Source organism: Capra hircus, chromosome 4 (genome assembly GCF_001704415.2).
Source record: "Capra hircus breed San Clemente chromosome 4, ASM170441v1, whole genome shotgun sequence".
In the NCBI taxonomy this organism is placed as follows: Eukaryota; Metazoa; Chordata; class Mammalia; order Artiodactyla; family Bovidae; genus Capra; species Capra hircus.
In genome coordinates, this window is record NC_030811.1 from 56,426,629 (window position 1) to 56,445,189 (window position 18,561).

At 34.2% G+C, this 18,561-nt stretch overlaps 1 protein-coding gene across 5 annotated transcripts in view; it reads right to left on the reverse strand.

Moving 5' to 3' along the window:
• The window catches only part of NT5C3A (5'-nucleotidase, cytosolic IIIA), a 42,300-nt gene continuing 23,973 nt past the window's right edge, over nucleotides 235-18,561 (reverse strand). For 2 of the 5 annotated variants that reach the window (XM_018047131.1, XM_018047132.1), the window contains exons 2-10: nucleotides 15,331-15,385; nucleotides 9,370-9,468; nucleotides 8,270-8,339; nucleotides 7,240-7,286; nucleotides 6,138-6,223; nucleotides 3,518-3,607; nucleotides 2,688-2,850; nucleotides 1,952-2,152; nucleotides 241-1,107 (exon numbers count right to left, since the gene is read on the reverse strand). In XM_018047131.1, coding sequence (XP_017902620.1) covers nucleotides 1,006-1,107; nucleotides 1,952-2,152; nucleotides 2,688-2,850; nucleotides 3,518-3,607; nucleotides 6,138-6,223; nucleotides 7,240-7,286; nucleotides 8,270-8,339; nucleotides 9,370-9,468; nucleotides 15,331-15,366 — 894 coding nt within the window. In that variant the 5' untranslated portion in view covers nucleotides 15,367-15,385 and the 3' untranslated portion in view covers nucleotides 241-1,005. Of the gene's footprint in view, nucleotides 1,108-1,951; nucleotides 2,153-2,687; nucleotides 2,851-3,517; nucleotides 3,608-6,137; nucleotides 6,224-7,239; nucleotides 7,287-8,269; nucleotides 8,340-9,369; nucleotides 9,469-15,330; nucleotides 15,386-18,561 lie in introns of all 5 variants that reach the window. The other 3 variants (XM_005679206.3, XM_018047133.1, XM_018047129.1) reach the window with 2 other exon arrangements.

Consider the following 18,561-nt stretch of genomic DNA (forward strand, 5'->3'; position numbering starts at 1 on the left):
CAATTACAGGGCAGCCAAAATTTGGAATGGGAAGCCAGGCTGCAGAGAAGCATACTGGTTCCGAATGCTGAAGTACGCTATTTTAGTCACCATGAGACCCAGCAACATTTTGTTTTCTGCCTATGGCTGTTTCTGAAACACTTAGACGTACAACAAAGTACCTCTTTTACTAATATTTTTACATGGGGAAAACAATTTTCCCAGGCCCCACTATTTTCTGAAGGGCAAATTAAATTTTCTCTGTAAAAATCTTTTTTATTCTTATAGTGTATAAATCTGAAAATAACCTAAGTAGGCACTATGACAAAGACATTAGGATTCATGTATCACACATACATGCAAGAAAATCATGGCAGGCTTTGCTAATGAATAATAATAGTCTTGACAGAGTTACAAAGGCTTTTCATTTCATGTTTATCATCAGTGCTTTGATACAGAACATTCTGTAATGATTAGTGACATGTCGATACCAATGGATATTTTTCAAACATCAAGTGCCAATATTTTTTGGTAAATACTGATTTTTACCAAACAAAAGAACTAAACATAAGTTTTAGGAGATGATTAATACCATCAGCGTAATTCACACAAATTATAAAAATGACAACACTTAAAATCATGCACATTATTTCATCATTTCATAAAACTTTTAAAACTTCTACAAACTTTCCCAATGTAAAAAGATTCCTCGAAAATGTCATAGTAACATTAAGCTACAAAAGTCACTCTGGAAATGTAGGGAGTTATTTTTCCAATTTTAGCTCTAAGAATTTTTTAAAATTTGTTAAAAAATATATAGTGAGGAGTGTGTTGAGAGAGGTGGAGAAATAGGAACTTCCAGTTGATGGATTCAACAAATCTGAAAATACTTCAGTAATACAGAGGAAAAACTTCAAGAGCAAGAATATATTATAAATAAAAAAAGTCTTTTAGCCAGATGAACAGATGAGCAGCTCTTTCATCAATTGCACCCACGGGTGAGAGGTCTTCTTGAAGGATGGTTGTTTATAGAATCTTCTGTAAGATAGAGTTGGCTACATCCAGTGATTCATCTTTTACTAGAACAATATCATAAGAGTCCATGTACTTTTCTAAAAGCTCATCCACCTAATCAACAATCCAAAAAAAAAAATCACAAAAATTAATATGCAGGGAGGAGAAGTAAATAATCTCAGTATAAATCTCACTATTACATCAGATCTTTTGGGTAAAATGTAGTAACTTAATTTGTTTTCATAAAAGCTTTGATATGAAGAAATACTTAAAAAATTTTTTTAATTCATTGATATAGAAAGTTTCCATACAGTGGTTTTCCTTCCAAAATGATTTCTCTCTAGCTCAGTGGTTCTCAACTGGGGAGAGAGTGCCCAAGGAATATTTGGCAATATCTAGAGACTTTTTGGAAAAGGCAATGGCACCCCACTCAAGTACTCTTGCCTGGAAAATCCCATGGACAGAGGAGCCTGGTAGGCTGCAGTCCAGGGGGTCACAAAGAGCTCGGATATGACTGAGCGACTTCACTTTCACTTTTCACTTCCACGCATTGGAGGAGGAAATGGCAACCCACTCCAGTGTTCTTGCCTGGAGAATCCCAGGGATGGGGGAGCCTGGTGGGCTGCCATCTATGGGGTCGCACAGAGTCGAACATGACTGAAGCGACTTAGCAGCAGCAGAGACATTTTTTATTCTCCTGGTTAGGGAATGATACCAGTTTCCAGTGGGGAAAGGCCAGAGATGCCTCACTGAGAAGGTATATTCTCCCTCCCACCAAGACCTACAGAATGCATATGTGCATGTCAAGTCCTTTAATCATCATCAAAGTAAAGGGGTAAAGAGCAACTGAAATGTCCTTAAGATAACTACTTTCTCAGGTACCTGTGCTAACAACTTTCTACAAGCTTCATCCTAAAGTTTTTTTCCTTAGAATTAAATGACAGATCTGCATACTTACTCTATCATTTAGATACCCAATTTTCAGGATGTGTTCCACGTTGGCTACTCCATCTGCCATTTTTAAGTCCCCTTGGGAGTCTCCCAGGAGAATTATGTTGCTATTGTTTTTTAGTTGATTGAAATATTCTGTATTCTTCAAGGAACCATCATGTTTGTTAAACACATGAATTAGTTCTCCTTTAAATCCTTTGAGCAGCCCCTGTTAAAAATATAAATCCTTTGAAAGAATAGCTTCTGCAAGTTCTACTTTTTGTATTTTCACATTCATGGTAGGTAAGAAGGGCTCTGAGAAGTTAGTGACTTTCTAGAGACCACTTTAAATGTTAAACACAATGCGCCCAAAACCCAGTTTTTACTTTTCATTTGTTTCCTACCCAAACGGTTTCATTTTAGGTTTATCATAATATATTGTCTTTCTTAGAACTCATTCAATAACATCAGTTCTAATTCACTTTTTCTCTATCTATAGATATTAAATGTTCAGAATTGCTGCATTAAATTTGAAGTTTTACTACTTATTAGACTGCAGCTTCAGGAACAAAGTTTAAGAAGGGTATATTACTTTTAAAATATGGACACAGACATAACCGTGGAGAGATAAGTCCCATAGAAGGCCCACCAACTTGGCCTAATTTAACGAATATATAATACACTAAAGAGTAAATTAAAATGTATTTATGTGATTAAAATATTTTCTGATATTAAAATTATGAAGAATGATTTGATAATCTTACATTGTCATCAAAATCCATGAAGTTGGACACTACTTTGACATTTGGGTAATATACACCAGCTTGACGGATAACCTCCTCCAGCACATCACCGATACCAGCCGAAAATATGAACACAGGAATACCGTACTGTTGTAGCTTATCAAAGAAATTCTCATATCCTTCCCTGTAAGATGGAGGTGGGAACTGAGTGTTAAAGAGCAAGATATATCTCCTTTTCACCTAGACGTTAAAAAAGTGAAATAGTTCTACTTGGTTCTATGGCTCATTTATATTCTCATTTCAAAATACTACCCAACAGGGCTGTTATTGATGTCTGTGATGATACTAATACAAGTTTTTCAATCTGGTTAAGTTTTTATCCTACTTTCAATAAATTCTAAGTACAAATTAGATGATTTTAGACTTACTTGGAATATGGACATAAATAAATCTACAGTTCACTATGTATACCATTTAACAGCAATGTTTTTATTATCTGCTAAAATAGTAGTTTTCAAGGGAGTCTGAGAATTCAGAAAACAGATCATGTAACAGAAGCAATTATAAGCTTAAAATCCTTTTCAAGTTGATTTATAAACTTTCCTTTCATAATCATATCTTTCAAAAGTATTTTGCTAAAATATTTCAAAATGATTTTGGTTTCATAAATTTTTTAGTCTTGAAATTATCTGTTATTCTAAACACCTTATCTCACCAAGTGGCATATTTTGGATATGTTTTTATATATAACATTGTTATAGATTTTCTTAATTAAAAAACACACGTGAATAAATATATGACAATAGTTCAAGTCTGTAGACAATTAACAACAAAACATCTGAGAAACTTACTTGAGCATAATATCAGATTCTTCCACAATTTCTTTAAGTTTGGCTTTCGGTAAAGCCTGTTCAACAAGCAAACTATGTGATTTAGTATACCTGGAAAGTATAAAGAGAATGTCAAATTATCAAAGAAAAGGAGAATATCAATTAAGGCAAATTAAGACTATTATCAGATCATCAAAAAAGCAAGAGAGTTTCAGAAAAACATCTATTTCTGCTTTATTGACTATGCCAAAGCCTTTGACTGTGTGGATCACAATAAACTGTGGAAAATTCTGAGAGACATGGGAATACCAGACCACCTGACCTGCCTCTTGAAAACCTATATGCAGGTCAGGAAGCAACAGTTAGAAATGAACATGGAACAACAGACTGGTTCCAAATAGGAAAAGGAGTACGTCAAGGCTGTATATTGTCACCCTGCTTATTTAACTTATATGCAGAGTACATCATGAGAAATGCTGGGCTGGAAGAAGCACAAGTTGGAATCAAGATTGCTAGGAGAAATATCAGATATGCAGATGATACCACCCTTATAACAGAAAGAGCCTCTTGATGAAAGTGAAAGAGGAGAGTGAAAAAGTTGGCTAAAGCTCAACATTCAGAAAACTTCTGGTCCCATCACTTCATGGGAAACAGATGGGGAAACAGTGGAAACAGTGGCTGACTTTATTTTTTGGGGCTCCAAAATCACTGCAGATGGTGATTGCAGCCATGAAATTAAAAGACGACGCTTACTCCTTGGGAGGAAAGTTATGACCAACCTAGACAGCATATTAAAAAGCAGAGATATTACTTTGTCAACAAATGTCCATCTAGTCAAGTCTATGGATGTGAAAGTTGGACTATAAGGAAAGCTGAGTGCCGAAGAATTGATGCTTTTGAACTGTGGTGTTGGAGAAGACTCCTGAGAGTCCCTTGGACTGCAAGGAGATCCAACCAGTACATCCTAAAGGAGATCAGTCCTGGGTGTTCACTGGAAGGACTGATGTTAAAGCTGAAACTCCATTACTTTGGCCACCTGATATGAAGAGCTGATTCATTTGAAAAAACCCTGATGCTGGGAAGAGTTGAGGGCAGGAGAAGAAGGGGACGACAGAGGATGAGATGGTTGAATGGCATCACCGACTTGATGGACATGAGTTTGGGTAAACTCTAGGAGTTGGTGATGGACAGGGAGGCCTGGCATGCTGCGGTTCATGGGGTTGCAGAGTCGGACACGACTGAGCGACTGAACTGAACTGAAGACTATTATCTTTATTAAAAATGTTCTTCCTCATGCGAAAATAAGTACTTTATTCATTGTAATTTTGAATTTAAATTTTAGAGATTTAAGTTCACCACTAATGAATATATATCCCATGTGTCTCAAAATGTGATATGCATGTTATCATATTTCCCAGTTCTCAAACTGGTTTAGTTTTAATATATTAATTAGATAATGAAAGGATACTAGTTGTAAATCTTTCTTTAGTCTACAGAGAAGAACTGAATTGAAGCTAGGAAGGCATAATCATTTCTCTGACGGCAGTAAGAATGAATAGCAAATGAATGAAAAAATAGCATTTTTTCCCACCTGTTTGTGATCTAAATTTTTATGAGTAGCCTAAATTGCCTAGTGAGAAAGAGAAAATTCTTGCCATGGAAAGTTTTACATATAGGTGCTCTGTAATTATATAAAACCACCTATAATTACAGCATCTCAGTATAATAAGCCTTCAGAAGCTCTCTAGCTGATATCTAAAAATCCATCTATAATATTCCCAGGTGACCCTCTTCTCTGCATCAGCTCCCATCTTTTTAGCGAGCTCATTCTCACAAGGAAGCTTATACCATTGCTAGGAAAGTCTAATTGCTGAATAGTCCTTTCTTTCATCATGTTGAAATAAGTTGGTATAAGCCTTCCAAGGCTAGATTCAATTCTTTTTGTGGACAGGCAAGTAAAGTAAGTCTAATCTCTTTTCAGTGCTTCATACCATAGACACTGATTAAGTGTGCAAGGTATTCAGGTTAGGTAATGAGATTATGAAGACCAGTAACATCATTCCTGTTCTCTTAAGACTCCAAAACCATAAGTTGCCTCTCAAATCAAAGCATCATCTCTATTCCTTGAAATCTTCCTCAAATGGGGTGGCTTAGTGGACTCCTATGACACAGACTAAGTTTGTCAACATTTCTTTTAATAGCATTCTCCCCGGACTCAACACAATGCTTTCGCTGTGATTTGCTTGGAATGCTGCAATTTCAATTAATACGACCAACATCAGAGGCACATTTCTCAGTAACTATGTCACCTGCTGGCTCCAACTGAGTTCAGAGTTAACTTGAATCCTAATTCTTTTTCTTTGCACATTCAGCCACATATACTTAAAAAAATCATTTTTAATTTAATGCTTGAGGATATGATTTTGAATTTATTCCCACTGATCTTCATCTTAAAACAAATTCTAGATTGCTGTAGTGATTAGAGAATCAGAGTTCATGCTGTCATATTTAATCACTGCTCTAACTCACTGGCTAATTTATGAATCTATTTATGTACAGTACAGGGGAAAAATAAACCATTAGTTGTAACTGTAATGCTATTTTATATTTTTAACCCTCCCATCACCCAGTGCACACTTACCATTCTACTATATAAGGGTACTTCTCTTCTATAGTAAGAACAGGATCAACTTCAATAGCATAATATTTTTCCTTAAGTTGCAGTAACTAGAAATAAGTAAATAATTTAATCATTAAGATTACAGAGTTGTCATTAAGCTGCTTAGTCTAATAGAAAGCAAAACAATGTAAACAAGTGTTTTCCGCACACTGCTTTATATGGTGAGGATCATGCCTAGCCAATGCATATATCCACTGAAGTGATCTCTGTTGATCTTTCAGTTCAGTTTAGCCGCTCAGTCGTGTCCGACTCTTTGCGACCCCATGAATCCTTAGTGTACATGTAACTAAATGGCAACCCACTCCAGTACTCTTGCCTGGAAAATCCTACGGACAGAGGAGCATGGTAGGCTACAGTCCATGGGGTCGGAAAGAGTCGGACATGACTGAGCAACTTCACTTTCCCTTTCAAACCATATCTACAAGAAGTTACCTTACTTTCAGGTCAGTAATTCAGTGACCTGAAATAATCAAATTATCACTACAAAAAAATATTTTGTTCTCCTATGAAGGTATACATTTGATTCATATTTGGAGTCTTATTTGTTAAAACAGACATAGGTAGATACCTACTCAAGGAAAACAGAGAACTGAGGCAGTTTCCTATCAATTTAAGGGAACAAAATACATAAAACCACAGTACTTTTTTCTTTTTTTGCTTGCAAGGCTTGTGGATCTTAGTTCCCCGACCAGGGACTAAAGCTGTGCTCCTTCCATTGGAAGCACAGAATCCTAACCATTGGACCACCAGGGAATTTCCATCACAATATTTTTGTTTTAATTCTCCAGTTAATGTAAGGAATCAGACTATTTTGGTAATCAGTTTAAAAGTTTCTCATGAAAGTTTTATTATTAAAAAGTTATTATTAATTTTTTTGTTAAAATAAGTTGGGAGCATATAATCCATACAATAAGCCTAAGATCTATTAAGTGTTTACTCTGTGCCAGATATGGCTATAAGAACTTTTACATCTATTCTTATTTGTGTAAATGAACCTGAAAAAATTCTCAGAGAAAAGGGTAATGATGTCTTTGAGTAACCCTGGATTACAGTTAGTCTTTACCTTTTCTCGACATTCATCTGTGATTAGCTTACAGTTGTCAATGACATCTAAGGAAAGAAAGCAAACTAGGCATTAAAAAAATACTCTGAACTATATGCAATATCCAGGGATAAACCATAATGGAAAACAACTAAAAAGAATATATATATGTGTATAACTGAGTACTTTGCTGTGGAGAAGTAATTAACACTGTAAATCAACTGTACTTAAATTAAAAGATAAAAAAAGAAAAGAAATACTCTGATTCATGCTACCAGTAATATAAATAACTGACTATTGTTAACTTAAACGCCAGGTCAAGAAGCATGATCATTACAACTTCTGGTCTTAGTGTTATAATCCACATGGTATTCCTAGAAAATCTAATGATTTTTAAATCTAAAGCTTAGATCTAAAGCTTTTTCCCGACATTTGGGATTACTTAGTTAGAAATTTTCCAGAGAAAAATTATTGGGCCAAAGGGTGTAATTTTTAGTGGTTTTTAAAATAAATTTATCAATGATTTCTCAAATTACACATGTTCCAACAGTAAGTAAGAGAGGGCTAATATCTCTGGTTGCAGGTTAAGGAGTATTATTTTTAAAATTCACTTCCAAGTATGGAAAACAAAAAAGGTATATTATTCCAGCAATACATTTTAAGTTGCTATTTATTTAGTAACTCACTCTTTAACTTATCAATGACACAAAAATTTAGTAACATTCCTAGAAAACATAAAGTATTTGATAAATCTGCTTCTTTAGGCTACTTCAAAGTTTAAATTCATTTAAATATTTCCTGAATAAGTAGACCACATTTGGAGAGAAAATTTCAGAAGTCTTCATTCCTCTTGCAACCAAAACTGTACAGGAAAATAGCCATTTATGTAACATGGGGAAGACAAATCCTCAAAATATAATAAAAAAAGAAGGCCCCTCTCACTTTCAATGTCCATAAAGAAGAAAAAATCACAAGCAATCTCAGATAACACAGGTTAAAAAAGGAACTTAATGATTACTTTTGTGAATCTATTTATGAATGCCACACTTACTATGACATGATGGGCATCTTTTCCCTTTGTAGGAAAATCGACTCAGTGTCATATCAAAGTCTGTTATTATCTGTAAGAAAAGGGGAAAAGGCATTATGAAATCACGGCCACCAAGGCCAGACACTTAATGCACATTTTCTAGATGAATGAGACTCCTCCAAAGTGTTCTGTCCCTGCCCTCCACTGGAGGTTATTCTGTCTACACTGAGTTTTCTAAAGTAGTTCATATGTCAAGTCTTGAGAATTTCCTTAACTACATGGTGAAGTTACCTTAAGGAACTTACCTTAAGTACCCCAGCACAGTCACCAAATAAAATCTGACTAATCAGTATAGGAATTTGAAACTGCAGGTAATATGGTTACTATTTCCGATAGCAATAAAACATTGCATAATTTCAACCTACTTGGTAAATGTACAAAAGTGCAGTGGAAATAAACTATGCCATGCTTCTAGTTATTGAAACTGTACATTCTTGATTTAATTTGTCTATTTAAATAAACTAAACCAATGAATGAATGAATGATACACAGCAGTAGTTTACCAGCTCTTGAAACTTAGAAGACTGGGCTAAATATTTTTTTCAGAAATGTTTAAAAAAAGGAACAAGTTTTTAGTGAATATCCAAATTATTTAACTTACATGTAAAACATTCCTTTAAAAAAAGAATTAGAAAAATTAGCTATCTCTTAATAGTTACACATTACTTTGACTACTATGATTTATTATATTAAAAGAATACCTTGAAACTGTCCACATTTTAAAGATTATTCATATTGTTAATAAGATTATTCATATTGTTAATCAATTTACTTAAGATGGTTTAATACTTAATGCATAGCACGAGTTAGCTGAGCACTTAATATTAAAGAAAAACGAATTATTTCAAGGTTATTAACTTTTGTTTGTTTCCAGCGGGGTATTCTGCATATTTTAGACCAATTCCAGATACATCTCTTAGATTTTACATTCCAAAAGGACAGGGAAAGCTTGTCTATCTTAGCTTTCTTTATTCAGATTGTAGCAAGACATAAAATCAATGAGTCTGCTTGAACAGGAAAAATAGAGGTTTAATGCCAAAGGCTTCTAGATAATGATTCACCTGAAGTTTAGCAGCTCCTCCTTTGATAAGACCACAGATAATTTCTTCTACTCTTGTAGGGTTCTTGATGTGAACTGAACTTTTCTGAATTTCCGGCATCTAAGAATCAAATAAATGAATTAACTATTTTAAATTTCTTTTCCCCCAGGTTTCTTTGATACCAAGCAGAGTAATATAAAAAGCTTATATTATTTAAAGATGTAAAAGTGTTGAGGCATTATTTTAAAAAAGCAAACCACCATAACAAATTGCCATTTATCTAGCCAAAAAATTTTAAAGCACATCAGTTATTTCCATCTAGAAGATTAAGACAAAACTACATTTGAAATACATTATCAGAAAATGCAATTTTTCTAATTACAAAAGTCATGCATGTTCACAACAGAAAAAAACAGAAGTATAAAAAAGAAAAATTGCCTGTAATTCTACTCCCCAAAGCTAAACAAGTAAGCGTTTTAATATTTTCCATTGCTTTCATTTCTATGATTGCAACATGCATGTATATGCACATAGTTTATCTCATTCACATTATATACTTTAACATCTGGCTTTCTGAAATTAATATCAATGTATTTAATCTGAAAGACTGCTTCAAGATCTTTACTCCTTTATTGTACTATACCCCCCAAAACTTCATTGTTCTTGACATAAATTTTACAATGGATTTATTCCAAATTAAGATTACTACTAAATATTAGACCACCTGGGCTGAGGCTGCTACTTAGGCTGGTTTATGCAGGCTTTAGTTTTGCTCAACAGTTAACATTATGTATATAGCTTATTTTTTCTACCATGTCACAGAGAGAATGAAACTGATCAGAGTAAAATTAGTACCAGCATGGTGCTCTTATAGCACAAAAAGACTGGGGGGAGGAAACTCTGAATCATTTAATAGTCAGCTCCAAGTATAAAAAGACAATAACTGAACCTCAAATTAAGATTCTACAGTGGCTTGTATCCAGTATACTTTATTTTATATTCTATTATTATATGTGTGCTATTTCCAATATTAACATATTTTATGTGTGTTATGGACAGTTATGAAAAATTCCCCAGGCCTTGTATCTTTGCTATAAGAGAATCTGACCAGGTAAATCTATTAGGTTCCATGATGTCCCTACATAATGGACAAAATCAGAAAATCAGAAAAAAGTTAACATGTCTTCCTGAGACTGGAGGATGAATACAGAAGTAGACAGAAAACAGAAGTAGGAACATTAAATTTTTCTTCATGAATGAAAGACCTGAATTTATAATACACTTAATTTCAAAAAGCCATATTTAAATAGGGTAGGAGGATAACCTGCAATACAATTAACCTCCATACAGTGATCCTTTTAACTTAAATGGACTTTAAAGTGTTTCAAAAGAATAAAGGTTATTTAAAGTATCTAAATAAATGCAAGGAGATCAAACCAGTCAATCCTAAAGGAAATCTGTCCTGAATATTCATTGGAAGGACTGATGCTGACGCTGAAACTCCAAAATTTTGGCCACTGGATGTGAAAAACTGACTCCTTGGAAAATACCCTGATCCTGGCAAAGACTGAAGGAAGGAGGAGAAGGGGACAACAGAGGATGAAATGGTTAGACGGCATCACCGACTCGATGGACATGAGTCTGAGCAAGCTCCAGGAGTTGGTGATGGACAGGGAAGCCTGGTGTGCTTCAGTCCATGGGGTTGCAAACAGTAGGACACGACTGAGCGACTAAACTGAACTGAAATAAATCACTATTTATTTTATTGTGATTTTTTAAAACAGATGAGAAAAATCAATAGGCACTTGCTCCTATATTCCTTTTTTTTCATTCATTAACACCCATTCGTTTTATAAATACTTACCATGTGTCTACTTTGTGTCAGACATAAGAAACTAGGGATATGATACTCATACTGTTTTCCTGTTGGATTTTAGGAATTACTGCTGTCACTTCTGATGCTCCCTTACAAACACCTTAGCAAGTAAATTGATCCCCTAATCAAATTCTGCTCTTACATCTGCCTTAACTGGAAGATGCATAATAAACAGCATATGCTTTATTCAATAACTAACCCATTACTGAAAGCAACAGAGGGTATATGTCACTTACTCTATTTTCACCAAAAAAAAATGAGAAATTTTGTTTCAGTGTGTCCATACTAAGGAAGATGTCCTGCCTCAAGCAAATCACATCGTACAATACATTTGATTCTAAAAAGCCATATTTAAACAGGACTTCTAATTAGGCTGGTCTCTACTAGGCTATCAACTATTAGATTGGTTTATTTTACAGTGAAAATAAAGAGAACCAGTGGCTAGAGGAGTTCATATGCCTGCTTCTGCACAACATATAACCATTCATTTTCAGATAAATGAGTAGTGAATACCCAAACAGTACCACAGTGAAATAAGAGTGATGAAGACAGATGAAAGGGCAGCTATTGTTTCCAGAGAACACAAGAGGGTGGAGGACACAGGTGTAAGAAATATAAAAATTATGTTTGCCTTGGATTATACAGTAAAACACCATATCTCCCCTTTTCCCAGTACACATATAATATTACTGAAGTATATGATGAATACTTCTCAAAAACTTGAGACATTAGACATTTTACTCAAATATTTTAGATTACAGCCTAAGAAATAGAATTTACTGTATGAAATGTATCAATGAATATCAGAACATTATGAAGCAGACTACAGGAGTATGCACTTAATCACACGTCACATATTTCTCAAATCCCTCCCTCATAGTCCTCTTGGACACAATACACCCACCTGTTTGGTGGTACGTAAAATAATGATACTTGAAATTTGAAGGGCAAGTTATTTTAAATTGTTTAAAAACTTCCCAGTTTGATTATAATACAATGCTATGAAAAATAAATAAGGGACTAAAAATTTCCATCATTTATGAGCAAAAGAAAACAAATTCATTTTATAAGGTCATAATGTAAAATGCTGGGGAAGGAGCAAAGCTTTCCTGACAAGAATCAGGCTATTCTGGCTGATGAGAGCCTAAGCTGAATCAATGCTAAAGATAACGAAGGAAAACCTAAAATATACTTATTCTGGCTAATCTTAAATATACTGTACTTGTACAGATGAAATGAACTCCTAATTATTAGTCTACTTCCATATTCAGAAGGTATGATTTCTAAAGAAATTGATATCAAAGTTATACAGTTTTGTTCATAGTATTTGTGAACAAATAATGTGATTATTTGATACTATCTGATTATTTGATACTATCTGGCTACACTGAGACAATATACTGCCTGGTAGTCACAAAACTGTCCTAATGATGTCTACCTGTGTATTTCTAAACATAGCTCACATAAAAATGAGTTTGAATTACTTAAGAATCTCTGTCTGATGCTCTCAGTGAAAATATTTTTCCTTTGTTTTCCAATGGTCAAATATGGTACAAACAGAAGTCTTTATTACGGGTACAAAGGAGTGGGCAGTACAATTTTTGTGTGATGACATAAAAAGTATATATTTTTAAAGCCACCTATGCAGACTGGTACATTTATTCACTCATGCACCTAGATGATTCTTGCTTTATTTTGAAGATTAAGCACTGCAAAATTTGACTGATAGCCATCTCTCCTGCCTACCACATATCTGGCCTGTCTCCACATTAAAGTAGTGTAGGCCAAATTCTTTCCTTCATTTACCATATATAGTCATTAAGTGTAAGGCACTCTGTTAAGCATCCCTGTAAGAGATAACAGAAGTTTGAGTAAGATATACATCTTATACTCAAATTCATCTTCTCTAACATGGATTGTAATACAAATAATCCAAATAATAAAAACATTGTCAAGATGTCCATATACAATATAAGAGAAAAAGAAGAAACTAAGATTACTTCTGCTGGGGTCAAAGGAGGGAGACCCATGGAGCTGGGCTTCTGGAGAGAAGCAGGATTTGGGTGTGCTGAGACTGGGGAGGAGTCAAAGTATAGGGTCTAATGTGGGAAAAGGATAAATAGCTCTGTTTTTCTAGAACTTGAGGGTACAGCTGGCAACTTAAAAAGATGTTATCAATTTTTTAGAAGAGCACACCAAAGGTAAAAATTATATAAATTCAGACTATAATAAAAATTATTTAAACATGTATCATCTCGAAAGGCTTGTTTTCCTTCCACAGTGCTTTTGTAAGTTAACTACATTGCTGTGCTGTGCTTAGCCTCTCAGCTGTGTTCCACTCTGCGACCCCATGGACTGTAGCCCGCCAAGCTCCTCTGTCCATGGGGATTCTCCAGGCAAGAATACTGGAGTGGGTTGCCATGCCCTCCTCCAGGGGATCTTCCCAAACCAGGATCAAACCCAGGTCTCCCACATTGCAGGTGGATTCTTTACCAGCTGAGCTACCAGGGAAGCCCCAACTATATTGCAACTTGCTTCTAAAGGAGACACATAGTAGAAGGTCCTAGCATCCTGGTAACAACAAATTACATGGTAGGATTTTTTATATCACTTGTATTTCATTTTTGTAAAACAAAAAAAATCAACTCAAGCAAGAAAATGAGTTTAGACTGACTTAATTCAGAGATATTTATGCTCAGTATCAATAAATCAAATGCCAATCATGCAATGGATACAAAGATCATGTTCAAGTATTAGACTGAACCATATAAAACTGCCAACATTGGACTGTTATTTCATGTATTAAAGAACCAGCAATTTCATATGCTTCATCCTAAGAGCTCTAAGTACACTGCTGACAAGCTTAATCAGCACTCTGAATAAATTTTAACCTCCCATCACACATTGGATGAGGAAAGTTAAATGAAACAAGAGATTTACTAATATTGACACAAAGCTGCTTGCATGCTAAGTTCTGGTTTATAGGTTCAAACCAGAAAAAGAAAATTAGAAAGAAAAAGCATGAAAAAATAGAGAAAAGGAAGAACAATAAGAACAGAAAGAAAATAAGAAAGAGATCATGGGGCAGCTGTCCTCTTTAAAAGAGAGAAAGAAATAGTGATTTTTAAAATTTTGTGACTGAATAAGGATGGACATAATTTCCCCCACATTTACAAATAAATCCTACTTACATAAAACACTAACATAATATAGAAGATTAACATTCACTGAGTGCTTACCATGTGCTTTTAAGTACTTTATATATACTTTTTCATTAAATATGTATAAGGACATGTCAATTATAAGGTAAATAAGGTCTGAGGATATAATGTATAACATGGTGATTATTATTATATAATTGAAATTTACCCCATAACTCAAATATTCTCCAAAAAAAAAGGTACGTTTGTGAAGTCATGGATATGGTAACTAAAGGGGGTAAACTTTCACAATGTATGCGCATATCAAATAATCACATTGGATACTTTAAATATCTTATAATTTTATTGGTTAATTACATCTTAATAAAGCTGGGAAAAGATATGAATAAGGACAACAGGAGGCTGGTGGTTTCATGCATATTTCTTAAAGGTGAGATGGTTGCCTACATTCAAGGGTGTCACTCAGGCTAATAAGGACTGAGTTAAGATCTGAAGCCAGTTCTGAAGCCAAAGCCTATATTTTCCCTACCTCATCCTAATGTCTATAATGCAATGAAAGCTACTGCTGTTCAAAAAGTTTTAAAAAATTAGTTAAATGCTTAGTTAAATTAGTTAAAATTTTAATTCGGAGGCCTAAGATGAAAGATCTCATGTTGTATGATATAACTGTGCTGTTACTGAGCAAGGAAAATTTAGCACAAAAAGAAATGGGGTAATCATTTTAGCTGCTGAAAAACATTTTAGTGCACATTATATTTCAAGCAAAAAAAAATTCCAAGGAAATTCAGTTCAACAAGTATTTGAAATTCTGTTGTGTGTCTAGCATTGTGAAGAAAGATTTGTGTAAAGTTACAGTCCCATAATTAATTATCTGGTTAAAGACAGAGGTAAAAGTGGTGCAGATTCACCATTAATAAATGGAACTGGAAATATTCGAATACCCACCATTTTCACATGTACAGCAGAATCTTGATTAAGCATTTCTTGATTATCCAATCTTCTGGATTTTCCCAGGTGATGTCACAGTAAAAGAGAGAGAAAAGAGGGACACGTGACACACAGACATTTCAGGCTCTCCCTGTATGTTAACACACTTTTGGTTTGACAGAAATACTAAGTTACTGAAGTCAGCTTTTTTCTTTCCTAAGCAGCTCAGCAAAGATCTTACTCTATCTCACAAACTTTTGGGCTAAAGATTGTGTATGGAGAACTTGCAGCTCTCCTATAAGAACTTCTATGGTTTAATAAGATTTGAATAGTTAAAGTGAAGTATATATTTGGAAAAAAATGTTCTATTGCGTGAGTACTTTATCAACATCTTCTCTACATGTAAGGATGAAGTTTGTGGGAAAATTATGCATTATTAATCCTGAATCAGTGAAGAAATATACAAACAGAATGTAAGGAGAAACATAATCCACAAAAGTCAAATTTATTCTTCAACTTTCTCATATCAAAATCTTTAATTTTGTGAAATGCTGTGACTAAGATTTGACTTGTGTTTGAATCTAGCATAGTGTCTGGCACAAAACAGGTAAGTGATAGTGTTTAACTGAATGATCATTTAAGGGTTTTAGATAAGACATCTTATTATACTGTTTCATTTTTGCAGTATAAATCTTAAGGAAGATTATTTTTGTTCCTCAATGACTCTATTTTCACTTTATTCTAGATAAGCAAAATTTCATAATGAAAGCATTGCTTAAAAAGGGTAAGTTAGCTGAGGAAAAAACTGACTTTTTCTTAGACTCTGGTAACAGAAGTTGAACATTAGATGAATGTTTTTTATAATTAAAATGTGTGTAGCAGATATAAAAAAATTATCAAATTCTAAAACCCACCCCCTATTCCATTTAAAGTACATAAAACTGGGAAATATCTTCCTTGAAAAAGTATTTCCCACCCATCTCAGAAGGGCTGCTAGTAGGTCGATGATCTTATAATTGATGGCATCTTAGAGTTGATAAACAATATTTAAATAGTAGGATACCTCCATTTTTTCACATGTGAAAAATATTGTCATTGAAATTACCTGGCAAGTCTGTTTCTTCATTTATGGAATCCAAAATATAAACTATGAAATGCTTATGGCTTTTGTTCAATGTTTAATATCTGAAAAGGGTTTCTAGATTTCTCAGAAGGCACTATTTAAATAAAACCATTTTATTAGCTTGAAAAAGAGGAAGGAGAATGTGAAAAAGTCACAGTGAAGCTTATAAAAAAAATCACATATTCTGACACATTTGAAAAACCTAAAAGAGAACAATTCAAGCAGTGAAGAATACATTTTACTATCTGGGCATCTAAAATCTTTTGTGATGTGTTCTCCAGCAGACCCAATTCCTCTCCACTCTCCATCCTCAACTATGGCTCTTTTTGGAGCTTTCATTCATGTTCAGTAGAAAAGAAAAGGGGGAAAAAAAAAAAAAGCCAGTGTTAGTAGGTAAAAGAGTTAATCATCTTTCTCATGATCTCTTCATTAATTTTATTTAAACAAAATACAGTGTAAACAAAGAGTGATCAGAAATTTGATCTGATAATAAATAAAGGCCAACTTTAGGACTAAGCAAACCTAAACAGCTTACTAGATACTACACAAATTTCAAATGACAATATTTCATTCTTCCTAGTCCTCAATGGCCGAAGAAGGCAATGGCACCCCACTCCAGTCCTCTTGCCTGGAAAATCCCATGGATGGAGGAGCCTGGTGGGCTGCAGTCCATGGGGTCGCTAAGAGTCGGACACAACTGAGTGACTTCACTTTCACTTTTCACTTTCATACATTGGAGAAGGAAATGGCAACCCACTCCAGTGTTCTTGCCTGGAGAATCCCAGGGACCAGGGAGCCTGGTAGGCTGCCCTCTATGGGGCCACAGAGTCGGACACGACTGAAGTGACTTAGCAGCAGTCCTCAATGGCAATCTGACCAGAATTTATCCTTATTCAAAGATAATCTCACACAAGTGATACTACAGTCCTAATAGAAAAATCACTATCATTACAGAAGTGTACAGACTAAGGTATAAATGTCAGCGTTCTGGCAGTATTCTAAGGACGACACTGAAAATTAGGGCAGAGTATTTTTAAACCAATAGGCTTGTAAACCTATACTTGGTATATAAAGTTCTGGCTTACTTTGCCAGCAGTCATCTGTTGCAGATGCTTCAAGAGAAGAGCTGCTGAAAAAAACAAATCGAGTGCAGAAGACTTGTTCAAAAATAGAAAATATTACCCTTGAACTATGAACTCCTAAGAAAGTTGTGAAGTTTCAAAGTATTTGGAATCTTTAAATACGGACTGGAGAATGTGGAAACTGGAAAAATAATTACTTTGTGTTCTTTTGCTGTGAGTTTAAGGTCTCTACTGTAACTGTGTTCGTTACAAGGAATATGTAGGACAAGGCTAAAGGCTGAAGCGAGAGGTAAGAACTTCACTTGACTAGCATAAACTTGAGAACTGACAAGTTTTAGTTATTGTGGTATTTCATTCTGAGATGATTATCTTTACCCCTTGAAGTTATTTATAAATCAATGACTGAAAATTTCTATATCAAGTGAAAAATCTGCCTTGCCTTTATACAGTTTTAAAGTATCTATCTGAATGCAAATTGAATACTTTTAAAGGCCCTCTTGACTGTCTTACAGGAAAGTGAAAAAATATTAAAATTTATTGATATTATTAGCTTAAAAAGCTGTGATTCTGCTTTAAATTTGATACTTTCAGAAACATTTAAACTATACAATAAAGTAATGAAATTTTGAATGATAAACTGTATACTACTTATATAAGAAAAGGTATGTATTACTACAATATGGACAGGGTATCAGCAACAGTCCTAAAAATCTGACTGCATACCTCTGGCAACATACATTACTTGTCCTAAGCTTGGGTTTTTAATAATGACACTTAGGGTGATCAGAACATGGAAAATCAAACTATAAATTCATTATTTGTAAAACATTATAAAATCAATTTCTTGGGGGGCATTTAAAGAATTCCCCCTAATTAGATTTTCAAGGCAGCAGTAAAAAAATAGCAACAACAAAAAGTACCAACTGGAAAGTGAAACTGTCTCTTGATACAAACAGAAAACAGAAATGAAACTGAATAGCAAAAGGTGGGAGAGTAAAAGAAGGTGACAGAGGAAAACAGGTTTCAACGGTTCGTTATTTAAAA